A 23,138-nucleotide genomic window follows, 5' to 3' on the forward strand; every position below is an offset into this window, starting at 1 on the left:
ACTACTCAAATGCACAAAACTGCTGGGTCCATCCAACAGTAACAAAACCTGCTGACCATCACCTCTAAAGCTCACTAACTAGCACTGTCAGTTCTTAAAGTCACTCCTTTAAATGGATTTCTTTCTGGTCTCCTGGAAAACGAGTTTGCTAAATCCAAATGATGACTTAAAATCCGTTATGTTGTACATATAAATCAGATAACTTATTCAGTTCTGGACGGACAGGTGAATTGATGGGGACACTTGAAAGAAAGACAACAAGACCGACACCTGAGACAGACACATGTACTGCATGTATGATGTGTTTTCTGCATGGCTGGATGCATAAAATGGTATGATGAATGACTGGTAGACGCAATCAAGGTATAGAGGCCTGACATACGAGCGAGGGAGTGTGGTTTCGTTGGTTTCGTTGGGAGCCAATAGTAGCATTCGATGCGTTTCCACTTACATCGATGTAGTTGGCGTTGATGTAGTCGGAGGACGGGTCGTCTTCTATGGGCTGCAGAATAACCCTTGAATGGTCATCTAAGAAAACAGTGTGTGAGAGAGCAGCAGAAACAGACAGGTAAGAAAGGTGATTTGCTGTTAAAGAATTTTTATTTCAAGGTTTTCATGGTTTGCTGTTTTTCTGAATTTCGTGTTTTGGCTTTCTATTTTTTTATTCAGTGTGTAGTTGGGATTTAATAAAATAATTTAACAAGGTGTTCGGTTCGGACGGAGTCACACAGACTAGTCTAGAGACAACTTGGCAAAAATCTGTATTTCCCAATCGGATGGTGAGTCAGAGGTTGTTTTTAGTCGGTAGGTTTACAGTTCTGTATCAAAACCTTGCGATTTCTTTGGTTGCTAGCAGATTGCTACACAGTAATCCGTACTTTGCAAGAAAACACTTGTCTGCCAATCCTCGCTAACTACTCAATGAATGGAAGTGAAACTGTGAAGGAAGGTGGAAGATTTTTGGTGCAGCAACCTCTTTGTATTGCTTTATTCATTATTTTACATGATAATACAAACAACAGATTATATGTAACGTTCTATATACAAATAAATCATGCCAATAAAATTACAACAGCTGTCAATAAGCATGGTTATGTATGTATGCAAGTAAGTAGCATGAGACCCTTTTGTGACTCAATTTTTCTGAGTCTGGGGACTCAAGGAACACAAGGAAAACTCTTAGAGTCAAGGCAGAGGCTGAAGAGGTGATTGAGCTTTTGAAGATGTTGCTCATTGATTCTTTTGTTGTTGCTTACAAAGGTGGTTTTTCTTTGGTCCTGTCTTGATTTTAAACCTTTAATTCTGCAGGCTGTACACTTACTTCTGCTCCCAATTTCTTCTTCTCTTCTTCCTGTAAAGCTCTATGACTTAAAATGCAGTAACGCAGATGTCTTGCTTACATGCTATGATATTCCCGTAGCGGTTTTTGGTACGATTCTGCTCCTTCTTGGCCACGTCCCAGGAGGCCGACTGGCCCTCAAAGAAGCTCTGTATCACCAACAACACACGAAGTAATAAAAATACAATTAGATGTCATGGATCCTTAAAAATAACACTTCTGTACTATTGCATATATCTGAGAGGAAAGTGGTACTTAGGTGCTTTTCGACTTTTGTTCGACTGGTTTGATTCAACTAGCAAATTCTTATTAGACATTAAAATAAAATGACCATAAAAATGGCTTGTGTCTCATTGATTGTTCAGTCGATGGAGCAGAAGGTACCCTCAAATTAAGAGGCAATTTAGACCTGGTAGTCATTTTTTCATTTTAATGTGAGGCCAAAACATTAAATAGAGCAGTATTGATTTTAGAAATAATACTTCTGTGTCAGCCTCCACATTAAAATACATCATTTCCTGCTACTAATAATACTTTTGCCTCTTCTGTAATTAATATTACAAGCTCTAGTGTCAACAGTACAGATAATAATCTTACTTCATATTCCTCCTTGAAGCCATAGCTGTCAGATGTTTTCATTAGGTTGATGTGCTGCAGGAGATCGGCCACTCTGATGGCTGGGTGGAGCTGTCCTGTCTGATAAGGAGACTCAGTTCCTTCACAGTGATACCGAGGAACATCTAGAAGCCTGCTGTTCTCGGCTGCAGAGCCAGTGTGGTTCTCATCTACAACAGGAGACAAAATAAGGTACGGTTAATTGATAATTCGCAAAATATCTTCCCTTCATTTTATTTTATCTTCATTAATATTTTATTTTATGACCCCTATAATGGGTAACATAGATACCAAAACATGTAAACTCTTATTTGTACCTTGAAACGGCACGTGTGGAAAGATACTTGTACTGATCTATACAAACGCAACAAGCTTTCCCAGTCTTCCCAAATCTGTACCAGTTTCTACCTTACAAAAAGAAAACAGTGCATTTCCTCAAACCAAACCAAACATTTGCCACTTTGTTTTCTCAGTTTATACTCACCTGTGATTGGAACTACATGTCAAAGCAGCAGGAAAAGAAAAGAGCAAAAAGGGCTAGTCAGACTGCAGGATAAGTGGATTTGTTAGCGAGACTAAAGGTTAGTTTAACAGTTTGGATTTGTTTATAAGGACTTTCCACGATGGATGAAATGGATACAGAGAATTTTTAGATGATGTCGTACAAAAAGGACCAAAAATTGCCACAAGATGCAGAAACTGAAAAACATGAGGAATATCTTAAAATGAATTGTGAGGTGGATGTTCACTGCAATGTCATTTAGTTCACAATAAACAACCACGTTCACAGCAGATTAAAACATTTGTTGCATTCTGCTGTTCTAAACCTTTCAAACACACTGCAAATATATTTAAAGAAGTAAAACATCTGTTTTTTAAATGTGGAATAAAATAACTAACTCAATCCCCAATAAGCAATCAAGAGCTATAGGAGTGCTTCCCAAAACTGTCTCTGTGGTGTAGTAGTTAACACCTTACATGCAAAAGATCCCTGGTTTGAGACTGGGAGGCAAGACAGACCCAGCCACGGAGGGTCACAAGCCTCCATAAGTAGGAAGGATGCCAAATAAAACAAGTGGATCCATCTGCTGTAGTGGGCAAAAGGGAGCAGCTGAAAATACACGTAAGTGATTCCCAAAGTGTGTTTTTCTGCCCACTTTGTGCACGTCAAGATGTGGGCCATATATGGTGAGAGGTTAAATTGAACTAATATTATAAGCCCATGTGAGTTATTTATTAGTTTTTATTTATTGTTATTGTTTTTATTTGTTTATATGGCCTGTTTTTAATCAGGAATGTCCCCTTTATCTCATCAGTGGTGGAGGAAAGGTTCAAATGGAGCAGTGACCAGCAGGTGGCAAAGCAAAGCTTTTAAGCTTGTACACTACAACCAAATCACTAGGTCGATATCACATCTTTGTAATGAGAAAAGAGGAAATGTTGTAAACTGATGAGAGTTTTTATAGAAGGTTTAGATTAACATCAAAGATTTTCACACTGGGCTTTTTATACTCCAGGAATGGTTGTGGTATATTGCAGAAATTTAGAGGTATATTTTACATGTGTGAGTACCGCCCCTCTGATTTAATTTTATTTGGATTTTGAAACTTGTACATTTTAGGAGGTAGTTCATTTGGAGGTTATAACTGGGGTTAAACAGTTGCAGAACTTCAAAGTGCGCTGTGGTTAAAATGTGACTTGACAGTTGTAATGTACAGACTGACAGGTTAAATAATGCAGTAGCTCAGGGTTGGAGCAGAAGCGGCTGATTTCATCTTCACCGCTGTTTATTAACTGACACTGTTTATTTCATCCAACGGATGCTTTTCTCTGCTCTGAGGACATGTTAGCTCATTACTGATTGTTAAAGGTTTGTTAAGCCCTCGTCACGGCAATTAACAGTAAACTTGACCCGACACCGCCTCTTAATTTGTTACTTCCTGCTAGTTCTTCTTCCTCTGTGAAGTGATTGGCCAAGACAGATTGTAACTGCAGCCTTCACTCCAAATTAGAGGCTATGGAACAGTTAATTAACACAGTTTGGTGGCACTGTGGTTTGTGAACCCCTTAAGGGTATTTCAGAACTCCACATCATGCTGCAGTGTCAACACTAGACTCAACTACAGATAAACACATTGCACTGCAACATTGAAGCTAGAGAAACATCCAACTAGCCAAAAGCTACATATTTCACGATTCAGACACTCAGAGCAGGGTTTCAGCACAAAACAAGTCCAGGGAATAACACAGATGGTAGATACTCAAGTAGACTTCTAGATCCATTGCACAGAAAAACTTCTGCCAGAGAGACAAGGCTGCAGGCACTAAGTTGTTCAGTGTTGTCACAGATTTAATCAGCAGTCATTTTGCTGTGGCAACATGACAAATTGTCTTCCTCCTTTTAAGCCTTCTTTTCTGTCATTTTTGGGAGACAAAATGGCACGGCTTAAAACAACTCAAAACTGTGGAAATAATGAGGTCTCTAAGGGAGAATGATGGCAATTACTGTGAATATCAATAACTCGCAGCAGGAAACAGAAACCATGGCTGGAATCGGGAATGACTGAACCAAAGGGAAAACGCAGGATGACAGATGAAGTGCTTAGCTGTTGGAGGTTTTTTTTTTACACCAGACATGTTCTACACAGAGAGTTGGCAGAAAAATATAAAAGATGAACATAAAGCTTTGCCAACTTCACATATTCTAATCTGTTATACCTCTTTAAATTTTCCTTGATTTGTTTTTGGTCATTTTTTTTTTGTCTTTTGAGTATTAAAAACCTAATGCTCCAGAAACATCCAAGAAAGCCATACTTTTGTCAAAGGTCACTATAACATACGTTTGACTATATCCAACAGCTCTAACTATAGACTTCAGTTATGGACACAAAACAGACGGGATAATACGTGCTAGGGTTACAAGCGCAGGGTCTAATTGATGATGGTAGGTGATCACTAGAGGTGATACATGTGACATATCCAACACTAGAAGTCTCACCTAACACAGCAGTGGGAACCAGAGGATCGTTGGGCACTGCAGGAGGAAACACGGCCAGGAAACATATTAAAATTTCAGATTTACTAAAGCATAGATGAGGACAACTGAGACAAATCACAAATTCTGGCAAGACCTTACTATTTTCATCATTTTTTTTCTCATCGCTGTCATGTATGAGTTCTACATTTATGCTGTCCTGTTTTCACTGTGAGCTGTTGTGAATTGACTTATAGACAGAACCTTAACTAGCAATGATTTAGATATGACTTTGGTCCATCATTTAAGTCTTTTTCCAGGCAAAACAAAATGCAGGTTAGATCCTTGTTTGGCAAACAAATGACTAATTATTTTTCTGCTTATTGTTATAAAAGTGACAATTGAATAAAAAATACTTGATTGCTAAAATTTTAACTAATTGCATTAATAATTGTTTGTTGCAGCTTCTGAACAGGAGCTTGGCTGTTGATAAAAATAACCCTGATCTTTGCAAAGATTCATCTCTAATTAGTGTGGACAGAAGATGGATAGGAAAACAGAATGTAAGAGCCATTTAATTAAGGGTTTTTTTGTTTGTAAAACCTTGATTTTATGAACCTACATCTGTTGTTGTAGTTGTGAGAGTCCATAAATGTCACAGCCATGGGGTCCTCGCCATGCAGAGTGCTCTGGTCAGCATAGCTGCGGTCCATAGCATTCACCATGTGTGTCATTTCCTGCCGTGTTGTTCCAATGGCATCTTTACGTTTTTTTGCCAGTTTCCTGTTAGAGGGAGATAGACAGACAGTCAGGAATTGTGAAAAACAAATACACAAACATGAGGAAGCCTGAAGCCACAGCAAGAACGAGAGAATCTAGCAGCTGGATCACTTTTTGGCTGGGGCTGCTGACTCAAGATGCAGAGTTTGAAACCAACAATAAGGAAATGGGAGAAGAGAAGAAAGGCAGGGAGAAAAAAAAGAGAAGAAGGAAAGAGAAGAGAACAAGCAAGGAAGGTAGAGGAGAGGCTTTTTTGTATATGGCAGCATTTAACAGGCTCAGCAAAAGGAGCAAAGGGAAAATACTGCAGCATCTAATTCAAACCAAGGAAGATCTTTTTTTGTAGCTTACAGCTGTCAGATGAAAGCCTCTAAACTTTACCGTTCCCTCCATTTTTACTTGTATGAACCTATTTTACTAGGACTATAATAATAGAAACTAATTACATATTTTTTCAAATTGTATGAATTCTTTGGTTTTCATCTGACAGCAAAGTTCAGGTGAATCCCACTAAAACAGAAGCAAGGATTGAGCTAGAATGCACAGAACCCTTAAGGAAAACCATTTACCAACCAACAGTTATCACCATGTAAATAGTAGAACTTGAACTAGTCGTGTCACAAATAGTCAGTTATGAAGGGTGGGACACTGATTTTCAATCTCTTATGCAGCTTTACCAGCTGCTGTGAATTTTAGAATTAAAATGTTTTGCTTTCACAATTTGAAAAACAAACAAACAATCAGAGTAATGAGAAATTACTTTTTATCATCAGTCTGGTACCTGATTAAATAGATATCAAGATCAAATCATTTTCATATTTAATCTTTCGGTGTTTTCAACATACAAAGTTGCAGGGAAACACTTTTAAGGACTTATTATGTCGAGCATGACACATCATGCAGGAACATTATGTACCCAGAGCCGTAGATGCACATCAGTTAAGACAACAGCTCTTAGTTATTACATTTCTGTGCGGTATACAAGAAAATCTCTACAGCTGAAACACAGAGAGCCTGTAGGCAGAGGCAATAACATCGTGTGCATTTTATTGGCTACCAATCAGTTTTTGATTGCTGTCAAACTGATGCAATGTACAGCTCTGACTGATAGAAAGCATGCTGTTTATTGTGCATATTTTACCTCTTGACCCCAACTTACACCATCTCCACCTCTGAGATCACACACACACACTCAGTAGAAACATAGATTGAACTATTGACCAAATGTATCTACTTGTGTGTGTGTGTTTGTCATAGAATTACAATATTTGCAAACTATATAAACCACCACATGCTGAGTACTTTCTCAATATGTTGTATATATAAGAAGAAAGGAGAGTGAGAAAGAAAAAGAAAGGTGAAGCTGAGACCGGACCTAGAATGGATCTACTTTTTCTTTTTAACATTGTCATTATTTTCTGATATTCACACTTGAACTGCGAATTAATTTGAAGTTCTGTATGAATTCATAAAAATGCATGAATGTCTAATGAACTCGCCTAATTACTAAAATTGCAAATGAATTCCAAGACACCAGGCAGAATGTCTTCACTGATGAGGAACACGTCCAACTTCTTAAGGTGCACTGGAATAAATGGATGGCTTAGACTAGCTATGTTAGGAAAAAAGGAGACACTGTAGAACCAAAATTTTGTTCCTGATAATGTGTTTTAATAGATGTAATATTAGAAAACTGCTACTTATGGTAAACAGTAAAAAGCAGTGGTTGTAGCAAGTTCAAAAAAATCAGCAAAGCAGTCATCCTAGTTTAGAAAGAAATGTTTCATTAAACTACTCCACGGGAACGTTAAGGTACAGTCCTGCATTGATACTCAGCACATCTTGATTTTTATTCTGGTGATTGTGAATAAAAAGAAGCAATGAGAGTGAATTAAAATATCTGAGGCAGTACAAATAATTGATTCATGATCCATCTTGGTCAGAGCCCATAATGGCCTGGGTAGAGAAAGACGTAAACCAAAAAAGAAGAAAAAACCATCATAAGAACAACCCACACAAAATCATAGACCACGTATCCCAAATAGGAAACCAACTAGTTCAGATCCACTGACGAGAGAGAGAGAGAGACACTGAACATGTGCAGCAGAGCTTTACCATGATACCTGTGACTTGATGGGCGGATGGATGATCACATGACTACATGCACACAAAGAGCTACAAGTCACAAGTGCAGCATTCTTTTTTCAAATAACACGCTCAGGCCTGTGCCGTCCCACTCTGGCCTGCTTGGGTCTGGTTTATGGCCAACTTTGGCCTTCTTAAGCCTGCTTCAGAGCAACTTTGGAGCATGTAGAGGACACCAGGGCTGAGATCAATTCACTCTCAGTTCAGTCCTTCAAATAAATTCTTGCACTCATTCATTGCTTGGACTTTTTAGACAGGAAATCATCAACATTCTCTTGGTAAAAACAAAAAAAAGAAAGACAATTTCGATATTTTGAAAATATCAAAATCATTTAAACAAGAAGGAATTAATTGAAATCCTGAACAGATTGACATGAAAGTGAACTGACCCCCTCCCTGGTGAGGCGTCAATGAGGATGACTTTGGCTGGTTGGTCAGAGCTGAAAATGTGTTTTGTCTTGAAAAAAGTATACTGCATCTTTAAAAATAACAACAACTAGCCACTAATAATTCGCCCAATAAGATAACAGCAGCTGGATGAGCTGGTTGTTGATTGGTTGTTTACTTACAGGTAATAAGAGTATGAATAGTAGGTCCTCCTGGGGTTGTGAGCCAATCAGAAAGCAAAGAGTGAGACACAAGGGAATATGCAAATTAGGACAAAACTGTCCTGTCTCAACCAGTAACAACAAAAACAGAAGAAAACACCCTTTGATTGCTAAAACTTGAGGGTCATGCAAGGGGTGCCATATTAGCTAAAGTACCTATTTCTTACTAAGAAAAAAAAAGAACCAAAGGCTAACGCTAAATAAATAGTACAAAACAAGCTACGAAACTTGAATAACAACTCACCAATATCAACCTATCACCATGCAGCCTTTCTTTTCTCTTTTCTTTATTTTTTGTGCCATTTAAAAATATTCATGCAGTATTTTAAAACTTTACTTTTTACTCTAACCCGATGGCCCGATTAGAGATTTAACCCTAATCAGCCAATGATCTTTTTTTACGCACTCCTACAAAATGAAAACTAACACAAAGCTATCCAATCTGTAAAACCAGGCAGCTCGCTTCCTGTAAAGCAAGCATGATGTCACTGCAATGTCATCATGTCCCACTATTTTAAAGATGCAGTATTATTGTTCAAAGTCGTAAAGGTTTAATGACAATGAAGATTGATCTCCCCAGAAACCTTTATGGAAGAGAAAACTATTAAATTTAAAAAAAAAAAATCACAAAAATCTAGAGCACTAATGATGCATAACTCGTCAAACTTCCAGTAGAAATGTGTGTAAAAATACCAGAATGAACATGTCACTTTAAGTTGTTGCCACAAATTATTTGTGTGTGTTGTAAATGGGAAGTAAATGGGACCTCAGTGTGCTGTCTTTGTGTTGTGATTCAAGCTGCTAAAACATACAGGAGCTCTTGCACTCCTTGTATAAACAGCCTTATTTTATACTATCAAGCATATTTATGTGAAATGCATAACTCCACATTAAGCTTCAAAGCCCCAACAATACCACATACTAAATCCAATCCAATACTCAAGGGATGAAAAAAGTTAAATGAGTAACAGCAATCAAGCCATTGAGTGCACACAGTGTTTCAAATACTGTTAGATGTGACAAAAATAAACACCCCGCAAAACACAGTGGTAGTAGCTCCTGCAAAACACATTTCAAATGGACCATCTACCCTACACTTTAAGCTCAGCTCCTCTGATCATCACTTACAATTGCACTTTCACACTAAAGCTGCAGCATGGACGCTGGCTCGCATTAATTCATTACGCAAATTAGAAGAAAAATATGGAGGTCAGGAGCCACAAGAGCAAAGTTCTCTGATGATGAGAGAGCATTACTGGCTGTGATTTAATGTCTGTAATTGTTTTTGATTTGCTGAGTGTAATTATGATTGGTTGTAACTGAGAGACTCTTCCTGGTTGCTCTCTTAAGGCTTGTGCCAAGATGTAGTCCTTCAATTTTTTCAGAGGAAAGCAAAATCTCCTGAGACGTTTTCTTAAATTGAGGATGAGTCATAATAACTAATAGGTAAGCCAAACGATTAATGTGAATAGTTTTACTGAATTTTCAGGGTCTCTGTTAGTGGAAATTAATTATTCTTAATTATTTCTAATTATTCTTTTTCAAGTGTGCACTCCCTCAACTATTGTAAGTAAAAAGTTAAAATCGCAGAAAAAACAAATTTTTTTTAGGAATTGTTAATTATTACATGCATGCTGGCGCATTTACATAAATTATAAATGCAGATGCAAACACATACACATGAGCACACATTCTCCCAAAAGTAGTCAGACAAAATTTAGCCTAATGGAGCTTCACAGTGGATCCAAGACTAAGAAGGTTATATTAAAACGCTGTTTCTTGTCACTGCTTTTCCAACTTTCCAACACTGTAAACGAAATGGTAAAAATCACATTCAGGGATTCATTTATTTCATTAAGGTTCTGATTATCGTCATATTTTACTAGTTTTCAAAAATGTCTTGAGATTATACTATGACTGCAGCAATACTGATGTTGTTGTATACATATGTTTTACTCGTAGTGAATGTGGAAAAGTGGGACTAAAACCATGATATTTCATAAACGCAAGGCAGCTATACATGCATATTCCATGAATACGTCTGTGCATTTTCTCTGTATTTTCTACAAAATCTATCAGAGCTTTATTCTAACTTCTGTCTTCATCTACTGTAAAGATGTACCTATTGTAAAGCATGCTCAGGCTGTAACTGTCACTATCCACCACATAGTGGAGCTCTGCACCAAATTAACAATACAGGCCAAACTGCTACACCGACACATCTCTGGTCTCTGATTCTTATCAGAGCTATTGTGCTGTACAAGTAAAAGGTTAGATATTGTATGAATCCGTTTACATTTCCCTTAAAATAACAGCACAACTATAAATGCACAAAACCATTTCAGCAAGCATCTTTTCTTCAGTCTGCTTCACCAAAATCTCCACCTTTGTGCAGAACGGACCTAAGCTTTGCTGCTTCTAAACTGACAAACATGATACTGTTTTGATGATTTTGATGAGTTCATTTAAGCGGTTATGATAAAGCAGATACATAATTTCATTTTATATTTACTTAAGATCTTTTGATTGACATTTTCTTTCACTCTACCTTTTCCTACTTTCACTTGAGAAAACAGCTGTAATGTGCAAGAACACAATACATTCAGCTCTGACATTTCTTGTACCAGATCATCAAAAACTAAGACAGCATATTTTAAACATAAAACATTTGGGGGGTTTTCACAAGCCTTTAGCCATTTGGTGGGAAATTAAACTTCAGAAAGCGATTGAACTGGTTCTGAGGGGAGATCAACATTTATGGTGGATGGATGGAAGATGGTGTTACTACAGCAAATACTGGACCAACACACAACAAGAGAATGAACTAAGAGCATATTTGTGTGTGTATGTGTGTGCACGCATGCAAGTTGGTGTGTGCATTCAATGTTGGTCTTGTAAATATTTACCCTCTTTAATAATCTTCATTGAGCTGCTTTAGTGAGTATTGTTTGCAGTTGTCACTCACCTCTTCTTAACCAGCAGAATGGCTACCAGCACCAGCAGTATGAAAACGAGAACACCAGCACTAATTCCAGCGATTTTCACCACCCGATCCGTCTGCTTAGCAGGGTCGGGAATGACTTCTGGTTCCTCTGTGGCACCTAAGAAAGATGATGACAAAAGACATCAACAAGATGGGAACACAGTAACTACTAAAGGGAAAAAGCATTAAAATCACTGTCCAGTAAGAACACACTTGGGATTATTTGTGCATTCCTGGAAGTTTCAAGGAAAACTGAGTTTTCAAATTGTAGGAGAAATAAATAAATAAATAAAACCTCGAAATGTTGCAAAAAAAGGAAAATTTAAATTGCAACGGTATTTAAAGAGAGTTTTAGAGTTTACTGGACAGTAGAGATTAAAAGTATGTTTATTTTTAACTGTTTATTAGCTAACCAGCTCCTGACCAGTTGATATTCTTCCTAGAGACCGGGGTACATATGTTTAAAAAAATGTCTAGTTTCCACCGAAGTAAACGTTTTTAAAAACGAAAATGTTGTGGTCAGGCTCACTAATATTCAAACTCTTTGGAGGTTTTTAGCAGATACACCTGTGGTATCACTTTGAAGCTCCTACATCGTGGGTGTCCATGCTGACCACCCAACCACCTGGTGGTGTGATGATAGTACCTCATCAGCTTTTTACGACTGAGGGGTAAAAAATAAAGAAGAGGGGAGAAAAGCGCCAACGACTCCTATGTTATGAATTTCGATGTTGCATATTTTGCCCACCAGAGGACTCTTTTAAACCTCCCAGTTGGCAACATTGAACCCCGCAAACACAACAACCCACTGATCTGCGCGGAGTTGGGCAGAGCATAAGATGAATAATCTACAACTTGGTGTAACAGCAAATCAAGATTATCTTAGTAACAACTTGTTATCTTAGTAAGGACATATAAATAACTATAATTCGGACTCTTGTGAAAAGCTCCTTTTTGTTTTCAAAACAGCATTCTGAAGAATTAACTAGCCAAATAACACGATCAACCATTTAAGATTTCCAAGAATATACAGCTTTTTCAAACCTAGTCACATCTCTAAACTTATTACTCTGTTGCACTGACTGTAAGGCATATTTAAAAAAGCCCACGTCGCCTCAGGCTAGGAACGTATACCATCTAAGGAAATATGGTTGTTTTTCTCTTAGGCTGCCTTCACATCAGACAAAATCTAGGTGATTAATTACTAAGGTTCAATTATCCCTGTGCTAAAGTTCAGGCAAATATCAAGCATCTAAATATGCCTTGTAAAGAAAAGTTAAACAGCTGCTAGCACAAATGCCATGGCAACTGTCATTCGAACTGTAAATATAATCAAATATTTCATTTTGGGGGTAATCTGGGTCGCATATTTAAGTACTTAAATCAACAGAAATTTCTTCATTAATATGGTTGCTATGTAATAATGAAACAAAGAGATTGCTTCTACAGCTTGAACTGTATTTGAACATTTTCAGAGCAGGTGTTTTAAAATCGATTCAAGACCAAAAAAAAAAAGGCTATAAAAAGAGATGCATTTCTTGTTGAACTTAAAAATACAATCCTGTAAAAAAAGCAGTGGTAGAGAATCAGTGGAAGCTGACAATGGCCTATACCAGCTTCTATAGCTGGGTCAACTGAGCTAAAAGCACTCACCTTACACAGACATCGGCTTCTCATTTATTTAGTCGCATTATACATGATGGCAAACGTACTACACCGAACTAAATCATCAATCAAATCTGACTCCCAGCAGCAATATTCAAACATTCAAAATAAACATCCCTATAAATGTACACTATAGTAATGAAAATAACCAACTGAATGTCTATGTGTCTTCTCTGCTGCCTCTTTGGCATCACGGTCTCTTTAGAAAATGCTTTTAAAATGCAATTTAACTGTAGCTGTCCAATGTTTCTGCACCAATGTCACCATATATTGCTTGTAGCCGAACTCATTTCTGCTTCTGATGACTTCAGAGAATTGACTGAACTCCCTGATTTCGTCTGTTTTGGAAAATAATTCACCAGTGACGTTTCAAGCGGAGTGTAGGCTGCAGGGCTTAAATGCTGTTGATCATGGACAGAAAGTCAACAGAAAGACAGAGAGCATCTGTTTTCAGGCTCCCAAGCTCTACTTAGTTGATGTCATCAGAACAGTTCATACTGCAGCGTAAGAACATTATCATGTCTTATGATAATCCAAATAATCCAACTCAGTGACATATGCACAAAATTCAACATAATGCAATACATGCATCAAACAACAACCCACTTCCATTATCAACATAATAAAAATAACACACAAGAATAAAACATTTTTAGTAATACCTTGACTTCCACAGCCCCACATCAGTCTTAGCACCAAACCAATTAATTCCTAATGTCACTCAACCTAAAGTAAATAGGGTCTATTTTGAGGTCTATTTTCATTGGTGGAAAAATACCTATTTGGTGCTTCAGTGAGTTTTTACAGCATCGGGATGGTGTTTGTGTGATCAATTCAAAATAAAATAAAATACCCAAAGCAGTGAGGGATCATTGTTGCTCACTAATGTGATTTTAATAGTTTTTGAGCCTGGGTAGCAGAGCTCCATCACACAGAAAGACTAGAAGAGCCAAGGCCAACGCCCTCCCTCCATCACAATTATCAAAAAAAGCAACCCAGACCTGCACCAAAACGTAATGGATTCTTCCTTCATCTGTTATGTTTTATGAAATTTGGACTAGTAGTTTTTGTGTAATTTTGCTGACAGATGAACAAACAAACAGAAACAGCATACCTCTATCTCAGCTCTCTGTCCGGGCAGAGGGATGAGATAAATCAAGCTTTTACTATGCAGCCAATACTTACTAGGTTTATTTATGGTAAAAAGTAAAAATCAAGATATTTGAAAACAGAGAATGCTTAAACTGATTATGCAGAAAACTAAGTGTAAAGTTTTATGTTGTTTATATAGCTTAACCACAGCTTGGCATAATGACATTATATTGTCTTTTTTTCTAATTTTGTGATTTTTCTTTTTTTGCACTTCTATACCAGCAAATAAAGGGCACTGCTGAGTAGCTACAAAATCTGTTCATCATCTTAGTGCTGATGTACGAAGGCCAAACTTTATTTTAGATGACTTCCACATGGAACGTCTCACTTCATATAACTATCCAACCAAGAGACTATTAGAAGATCACACAGATAAAATATGTCCAAACAAGACACACCAAAACAACAACAATAATCCTTTAAGGGTTCTCAGCCTAACCTCATAATGTCTGCGGAAGCTCTTAATGTGTGTAAAAATGATTCAGGTCAGTACACTAACACTCACAACTTGCCTGCACACAGGCGCACAAAACGCCCTGCGGCAGGAATGACAATACACAATACCCCAAATGACCTACTATGACCACCATCACTTAATCCTCCCTCCCGGATGCATGGTTGAATGCACATAAACACACATGCAGAGAGACGGAGAGAGTAAAGAAGACACAGTGGTCTGACCTCTCGATCCATTAGTGTGTTGGTCTCTCTTATTATAAAAATCTGAAATCCCCTCTAAAGTCGTTCGGCTTCACTCAGACCTCCCTAGGCTAGAAAGACAGTGTCATTTTATTTTAGCAGCTTTTGGGCAGAGTGACCACCTGTTCAAGAAACTGCAACCACCAGCAATTCTTGAAGTATATGACCCTGCAGAGTTAGTGATTTCACACATTTTTGCCTATTTTAGTGTGCAAACGTCCCACCTATGAGACAACTTTCTCACCCTGTACTCTTTGACGTAAGGAGAACAAAAGTGAACTTGTATTATTTGTAGGGCTTTCTTGATGAAGAGGCATTTTTTATTTTACTCCAAAGAAATCCAATTTTAATAAACCTGACACTTGGAAAAGCACCACACGCCACAGAATTTAAAGTCTGAGCTAGTTTGGAATGCCCTCTCTCAATGGGTCCACATATAAATACTTAATCAACTTAACTTAACCAGCAATGATGATTCATTCTATGATCATTAAGGCTGATTGTCCTCAAAATGATGTCACTTTTATTGAGTAGCTTTATGAGGTGTCTGCACTTGAAGGTCAAAGAAGAGAAGTTCAGAAAGGCATTACACTCCACCTTGCTTTCTTGCTACAATAATGCACATTGTGCAAGAAAAAGGACGTAACTCATGAACTGATTCTATTTCCGATCTTATTAGTTTTCTGCGATATCTGATGTAAACCTTCTACTTATCACAAGTTTTCATACTGATATTAAAAAGTACACCAAAATAACAAAAACACTAGAATAATCTATGGAGATTAATGAAGCTTGTAATTGCTTGAGAGCATCACCTTAACTACACAATAATAATACTACTAAGTTTCTGCCATGCTTTAAGGAATTATGTTCTGCTTTAATCTTTAATAAAGCAATAAAATGAAGATTAGTGAACTAATAATTATTTCCTGTTAAAATTGCTGTATCACTACATTTGTGTTGTCATAAAAACAAGAAAAAACTGGTGTGAAATAATTATAGGGCAGTTATAGTTTTAGCAAAAGTGGGAACATTTTGTATTCATTTAAATTTGACCTTGTAGTTCTACATTACAAGTCGAATAAACACTGAAATGCCTGCGCAGTCATTTGAAGCTCAACTCTGCTGGTTACACAACAGTGTGAGGATGTCAGTTTCATTCAAAATATAATGTGTTTATCCTTATTCCTACTCCACACAGATAAACTCTGATCCATCAGCCGCATTTCTAAAATTCTTTCCTCAAAATAGTGTGTGTGCATTTTTGTGCACATGCGCTTATGTGTGTAGTGCCCGGGGATTAACTCCACACCGTTTAAAACCATCTGATAATCTATTAACATGGCAAAAACCTGGTAAAGACCCGACATTTAGACTCAGTGCGCACCAACACACATTTCTTTCAATGCCATGCACAAGCGCAATACTGTTTTCTGTAATGCTCTTAAACCAGAAACAATTTCCATTTGACAAACCTCCATGGGAATAAAGGGCAGACCAGAGGAAAAACACAATAATAAACTGATTAAGGCTGGAGTAAGCAAATTTTTTTGGTATCATTGGACCAAAGAAACCTTTTAGCATATTGTGGGAAATAAATTCGTGCACCTCCCCTCCACTCCGATTTCACTCTTTATAAAGGCTGGCTTGTAACAAGAGACTTTGGCCATTCACAGCTGGTCCCTTTAGATCAGATCAGAGTAGTTTAAAAAACAAAAAAAACTATGTAATGGGAATAAGAGCTTCATTGGACTCATGTGAGTATTTTCAGCTGGGAAAGTGGGATTTTAATTCCATGTGAATTCCAAAGTCAGCAATGACTCACTTTAAAACAGAAGTGTAAGAAGTATGTGAATGGGTCCGTGCTTGTCTGGTGGGAGGAGGATAGAACAAAATAGCAGAGCTGCAAGAGCTGCATTCCCCTTAGATTTATGCCAAACCCTTGAAGGGGACCTATTACACTCCAACACTTTACTCTTGGACTCTACTACACCAACATTACATTGTTCGAAATCCAAATATTCCACATTTCTCTAATGCTGGGACCTGGCATATCCCCTTAGTTCGTCTGTTCTTACACTGCAGTATGAACTATTCTGATGCGATGACATCAGCTAAGTAGAGCTGAAGCTCCTATTCCTTAAAGACCACCCTCTTTTTAGGCCAACTTTCTTCTGCCCAGGAGTTGCAGGATTTTTTTGTCTTTTTTTGACAAAATATTTTGAAAATATTTTTAGCATTGAAGCTGTTCCTAAGAGTTAAATTAAGATACTGTTAAGGTCAAATGGGTTCTTACGTTTAGCTGCCAGCCTCAGACACTGTGTCTTTGTTTCCTGTGGAAAAAAAGACAGAAGGAAGAAACCTTAGTTCCACTAACACACTACAACACGAACCTTGCTCTTAGCGTTTAATATTAAATACTGTACATAATGAGTGTACAGAAGCTGCAACATAATGTAAGTCTATGAGTGCGCCTTTTTGAACCTCATTCAAAAAAATTAAATACACAGCCTACCCTCTCTGTACTGCTGACAGCTTGAAGATAAATGTTGTAGTTCTTCCTTGGAGCCAGAGGTGGATTCCAGAAACCCTGAGGAAAAGAAAGAAGGATCAGTTCACACATGTCTACGATACATTTACAGATTTACAACAAGCAATTTTACTTTTACACTTGGCTGAGAAGGATATCGATATGTAAACATTCAAATTATGTAGCCTTTAAAAAGTATTGCATACAATTTCTATGAACTTTAAGTCGTATCGTTTTTAAAAATAAAACCTCCTGCATAACAGCAACTGCCTTCTAGTTCCAGTGAATGTGTTGTGCTGCCATTTACTTCTGTATTTCAGAATTTTTGATAAACACATCTTTTCAAGGCATTACATACATACGGTTTTGTTCAGATTAAAGACTTGCCTGATACGTCTTGTTGTCTCCCACAGTAAAGGGAAGTGGTTCAGGCAGGCTGCTGGGGGACAACTGGGCGGCATAATAATAAGGGGATCCACCGCTAGATGCACTGTGGTAAGAAACTGGGACCTGGAGAAGATGAAGATACGTCTATAAATGTAACTTCAATTAAATGTAAATAAAAAGAGGTATTTTAATAGCAGAGTCAACAAAGCCCATTAATGGAAATTTATTGTTATTTTTTATTCAACTTCAACCATTTACGCTTATAAGAAAAGCTGTAAAAGGGGCATGGGTTTTCAAACATACGTAAAAAGGATTAATAACCACCTGATAACAGTCAGACGAAGCCTGACGGCGTGTCCGCTGAGGATTCACTTCTTCCACCACAATCTGGTACGCACTGTAGACATAGAGACAATATGAGTACAGATGTAATTTTGGTTGTTGTTATTTTACTAACACACACATGATTAGTGAAAAGCCTTTGACTGCTTTTGTCATGTGATCTATCCAGTTTAACAGATAACAGAAGTGCTGTACCTTATGGGTGCTCCCTTAGCCTGGGCAGGTTTGAGCAGGACAGTGATAGTTGTTGCAGTTTCATTCAGGAAGGCCTCTTGACCATCGTACTCGTCTATTGTCGGAGCTGAAAAGAGAATATGAGGCTGCATAAGTGTAGCTCTAACCTCTTGCTGTCTAAATGTGATATTAAAAAATTTTGAGTCAACAACACATATTAAAATGTATTTTTTCCACCTGAAATATTAGTTGTCACATTGAGCGTGGTTGCAGGACCAAACCCTTTAGAGGTCGATGCTCGTATAGACAGCTGGTATGTGACACCTGGGTGGAGCTGAGAAAACATGTGATGGGAGGCGTTTGAAGGCAGTGACACTGTGAGCCCTGGTCGTTGCAGAGGCACCGAAGGGTCAAACGAATGCACGCCACTGTAGCTGATCTGAGTTGGAGTAGAGAAAGCGAAACCATTTTTTTTTTTTTTATTTGTTTATATTTTTCCAAAGGATTGCTGTGTTAAGTTTGGCCTCTACAACAGCTGCTAATGATAGTACCTCATACTGTATAATGACTCCATTGGGTTCCGTTGGTTCCTTCCAGGAAAGACTTATTGTTTCTTCAGATGGAGTAGCTTTAAGTGACTGACTGGGAACTGGACCAGGAACTGTTAACACACATAAATTCATGCAGTTCTAATAAAATCAACAGTATAATGTTCTGCAAATGAGAAACCAACTGCTAAACAGAAATACACAGATTGAGAACAGGCAGCAGTGACATTCCCAACACATGCAGAAACGAGTTACAGATACTAAAAACACCCTTTGTACAAAACTCCATCCCTTATTGAAAAGTTTGCTTCATAAAAAAATACATAAAATGGATAAAAACATTTGAAATGGGGAAAAGAATAAAAAAAAGGTGTGATATGTGTATCGTACCATCTTCATCGGTTTGTATGATGGTCTCATCACTCTCTTTCCGTCCCTCCGGATTAGTGAGAATCATTTTCAGGCTGACGTTGGTGTAGGGCGGCAGGTTCCCCACCAGGTGGCGTGGTGCTAAGAACAAAAATGGGGTCAACATAAACACACTGCAGAGTAAAATGTCATAACATTTGCAATGTATTTAGGATCAAAACCAATTTTTCTCACTCAGTAATCTGCTGCTGATTTTATAATGGTCTATGTAATGTAAAATCAGAACTTAGTGTTTTTAAATGTATTGTTAGGTGTGAGTACCGGTAATAGTGTGAGAGCTAAAGGCAGTTTACCACTTGTTTGCTTTCACTGTAAAGCCTTATATTTCAAACGAAGGAACAAGAGAGCTGTTGTCATCTGTCTTGAACCTAAATATGTAATTGATTATGTAAATATTGGCTATCACATTTCTGTCAGTCAGCTACTACATTTATTGACTAACGGATCAATAGCTGAGCAGGTCAAACTGAGTGTATGAGAGACATGACTTCAACCAATAATTAATTATTCATTTTTCAGGGAATGATTCCAACTACTGTACCTACAACCTATGTCCATTCCAATATTCTTCAACATCAGTGCTTCTGATATTATGTCTGGCTTCAAAATGAAGTGGTTGTCAATACTAGTGTCAAGCTCACTGTGAATAAATGATCCACTCAAATTTGAAATCTCGCTGAAAGCAGACACCTTTTTATTATACTAAATTTCAGCACTTTTAGGGTTGTTACTTTATCAAGTCTTTTTGGACTTCCATGTCACAATGAATAAAAAGCAATGTAACACTAGAAAACACCACGACTTCAAATCCTGCATCAATGTCAGTAGCACAGTACGGTAGCACCTTTAAGGTAGGAAGAAAAGTAAGTAGTACCTTTAGGGTCCATGTCCAAACAGTCAGCTTTGCTATGATCGTTGGCAGTCATGTAATGGTAACAGATGGTAACGTTAAAGGTGTGACAGCGGGTGATGTTGTAACCCAGCGATTCCCAGTCCACTGCGATCAAACGCGACCTGGTCTCAGCAATCTTCAGCCTTTTAGGAGTTCGCATAGGTTCTACAAAATAAGAGAAGAAAGAAGATCTGTGATCTATACATGTTGATATAGATCTATATTTTTTCCGATACTGCAACACTCTAATTGCATCCAACATTTGAGGAAGCTTTTGAACTACTGCATTTCCATGAAGTAACTATGTTGCCAAAATGACCAAGAGCTCTGTGTCAACATTTTTCCTCACTGGACTTTACAAAAACCTATTTCTTCACCACCCTTGTCAATCAACTATTTCTCAAAAGCAATAGCTTCCATAAGGACACGTCGTTTTTTTCTGTCTTTTATGTGTATTCAGACTGTTATTGTCAATATAATCAACTTTCCCTCCTCGGTGCCCAGGGCTTTAATTACCTTAACTGGCTCATTTAGCTGGATCAATAATCCCACAGTGCCCACACACACACACACACACACACACACACACACACACACACACACACACACACACACACACACACACACACACACACACACAGCCACAGAAGAGACTATAATCACAAGGCTGTGCTATTCCTCCTCTACATTCTGCATGCAAGAGTCCTGCCTGTGAGTCCACTATATATATGCCAGGGAGTACATTTAAATACATATATTTCTACCTGCTTTCTGCTGCATTCACCTTAAAAGCCTACCTCAGATACAGGAAATAGCATTCAAGCTATGTGGCTATCAATCCACAAGATATTGCTTTCCTTTGGAAAACAGAAGTAAGGTAATATCTTTAAGCGCCACCAATTGCTGTCAAAGAGTTATTTCTCCTTCTAACTAGAGAAGATATCCATCAGTCAAGGCAGATTCCAGAGGATGTAACAGTCTATTGAAATGCCTCTGCCACTCTACCATCTTCCAGAGTAAAGCATGATAAATATTTTTGAACTGAAGCACAATATAGCTAGCAGCTTGGTGTATCCTCAGGCACATTGCCATAGATCTAAATCACTAATAATATGTCACTAATAATTTATTTATTACTAATAATTTATTATATAAATAGACTTTTAATCCTAATGGGTCAACCACTTGAGAAAGGCGGTGAAATACAGTACACTTCCATGTTGCAACACTCTTCAAGTATCTTATCCAAATGCTTGCTATTTTTGATTAATTTGGTAAATTCAGGGACTTTCTGTTCTGGATATTTTAATCAGTTTAAAAAGTTCTCGATGTTATAATCAAAATTATCTTTCTAATCAGGCTCAGTACTTCCAATACTTAAGAAATGCCTTGATTAACTCTGATATTGATTGGATGCATTGGTCTTTGACATCGCCAGAGTGAAATACATTACTGGGAAACAAAGACAAACTTAATGAAAAGCTTTGTTCTTCGTCAAAAATTGAATTCACGTTGATAAGTCTATCACCTGTTGATGTTTTATTCCTCTTTTATCCAGTCTAGCTGTAACCCACCTGATTCCTTATGTCCTCCCAAGATTTTTTAATAAAAACGGCTCACCTTAAATAGAGACGCACGTCTCTCCCCAACCCCTCCTTGTCTTGCTCTGTGTTTTTCCCTGGGTCTTCCTCTTTCAGAGGAGACTACACAAGGACACAAACTTGTCGCTTCTTCTGACAACCCATTATCTGCCTGTCACTCACACACACACACATGCACGGAAGCTCACAGGCACCTACACACACACACACACACCCACTCACACTTTAGATTGTGACTGAATCAAGATTAAATCTGGGCAGAGCATTTATAGGTGTGTTTGTGTGTGCGTGTGTGTTCATCTCAGTAAAACTTCTCATAATAACAATTCATTGTCAAGGACAAACACACAACTCTTACATACACTCAACAACACAAAATGCAGTCATGCTAATGTTTGCGTAATCCTCTAAACATAAATATGTCACTAATAATGTGACAAACAGATGGACAGAAAATGAGGAATAGAAGAAGACACAGGGGAAGAAAGGCTGTGCAGGTAATTGTCTGCTGAGAAAATATTATTGCTGAACAGCGTGTGTGTTAATAGCTGAGGGGTCGGAGCATTTCATTTTTGCTTCAACCTGTTATTGGATGGTTGACATTTAAATAGAGCAAGACAGAGACCACTGGTTTCTCTGCCTGTCTCTCGCTTTGTTTCGCTGTCTTCCTCACTTGTCTCATTCTCTTCTCTGTGTCTCTCTCCCTGTTCAAATCAATAGTTGTGATCCTCACTATAAAACAAGCTATTATGACACACAGGTGCATAGACACACGCACACACATGCTCACAGTTAGGGCAGTGTAATAAATTACATTGATTTCAGGGTCTCTTGATGCTAACACTGCTTCACAGTAAGACAGTCTTCCACGTGGAATTAAAACAAAATATATGACTGGCTGCCTGTCACACAAACACACATGCACACAGTGTCATATTTCCATCACTTCAGGGGGCATTACATTCATTTCCTGGAGACTTGCCCTAACCTACCATCATAACCAGTTACCCAACCCTAACATTAGGCCCTATAATTTCAAGATTTATTATACTGGGACTTTGTGTCCCCAAATGGGAGGTGGTTCCCCACAATGTGAATGTGTAAACAAATTTATGTGTCTTTAACACCCACACGCACCATGACTTTTTTGAAAACCCATTACCCTATTGACTTATATTGTATTGCTGCTTATCTCTATTTATAGTGGAAGCAGGTAGGGAAAGAAAGAGAGAAAGAATGAAAAAAGAAAGAAAGAATAGTGGCAGAACAGAGCAA

The 23,138-nt window shown here is 37.8% G+C and overlaps 1 protein-coding gene across 21 annotated transcripts in view; it reads right to left on the minus strand.

Annotated features, from left to right (window-relative positions):
- The window catches only part of ptprk (protein tyrosine phosphatase receptor type K), a 105,503-nt gene that overhangs the window by 11,023 nt on the left and 71,342 nt on the right, over positions 1 to 23,138 (minus strand). For 5 of the 21 annotated variants that reach the window (XM_012919008.3, XM_012919007.3, XM_012919005.3 and 2 more), the window contains 17 exons: positions 20,245 to 20,427; positions 19,332 to 19,451; positions 18,945 to 19,054; positions 18,631 to 18,832; positions 18,415 to 18,520; positions 18,202 to 18,274; positions 17,878 to 18,000; positions 17,476 to 17,550; positions 17,257 to 17,293; positions 11,427 to 11,562; positions 8,423 to 8,452; positions 5,551 to 5,711; positions 4,953 to 4,988; positions 2,439 to 2,450; positions 1,937 to 2,124; positions 1,401 to 1,500; positions 383 to 528 (listed from right to left, as the gene is read on the minus strand). In XM_012919008.3, the coding sequence (XP_012774462.1) occupies positions 383 to 528; positions 1,401 to 1,500; positions 1,937 to 2,124; positions 2,439 to 2,450; positions 4,953 to 4,988; positions 5,551 to 5,711; positions 8,423 to 8,452; positions 11,427 to 11,562; positions 17,257 to 17,293; positions 17,476 to 17,550; positions 17,878 to 18,000; positions 18,202 to 18,274; positions 18,415 to 18,520; positions 18,631 to 18,832; positions 18,945 to 19,054; positions 19,332 to 19,451; positions 20,245 to 20,427 (1,838 nt within the window). The remainder of the gene's footprint in view (positions 1 to 382; positions 529 to 1,400; positions 1,501 to 1,936; positions 2,125 to 2,438; positions 2,451 to 4,952; positions 4,989 to 5,550; positions 5,712 to 8,422; positions 8,453 to 11,426; positions 11,563 to 17,256; positions 17,294 to 17,475; positions 17,551 to 17,877; positions 18,001 to 18,201; positions 18,275 to 18,414; positions 18,521 to 18,630; positions 18,833 to 18,944; positions 19,055 to 19,331; positions 19,452 to 20,244; positions 20,428 to 23,138) is intronic. The other 16 variants (XM_023152055.2, XM_023152054.2, XM_023152053.2 and 13 more) reach the window with 10 other exon arrangements.

The sequence above is a fragment of the Maylandia zebra genome, linkage group LG15 (genome assembly GCF_041146795.1).
Source record: "Maylandia zebra isolate NMK-2024a linkage group LG15, Mzebra_GT3a, whole genome shotgun sequence".
NCBI classification, from domain to species: Eukaryota; Metazoa; Chordata; class Actinopteri; order Cichliformes; family Cichlidae; genus Maylandia; species Maylandia zebra.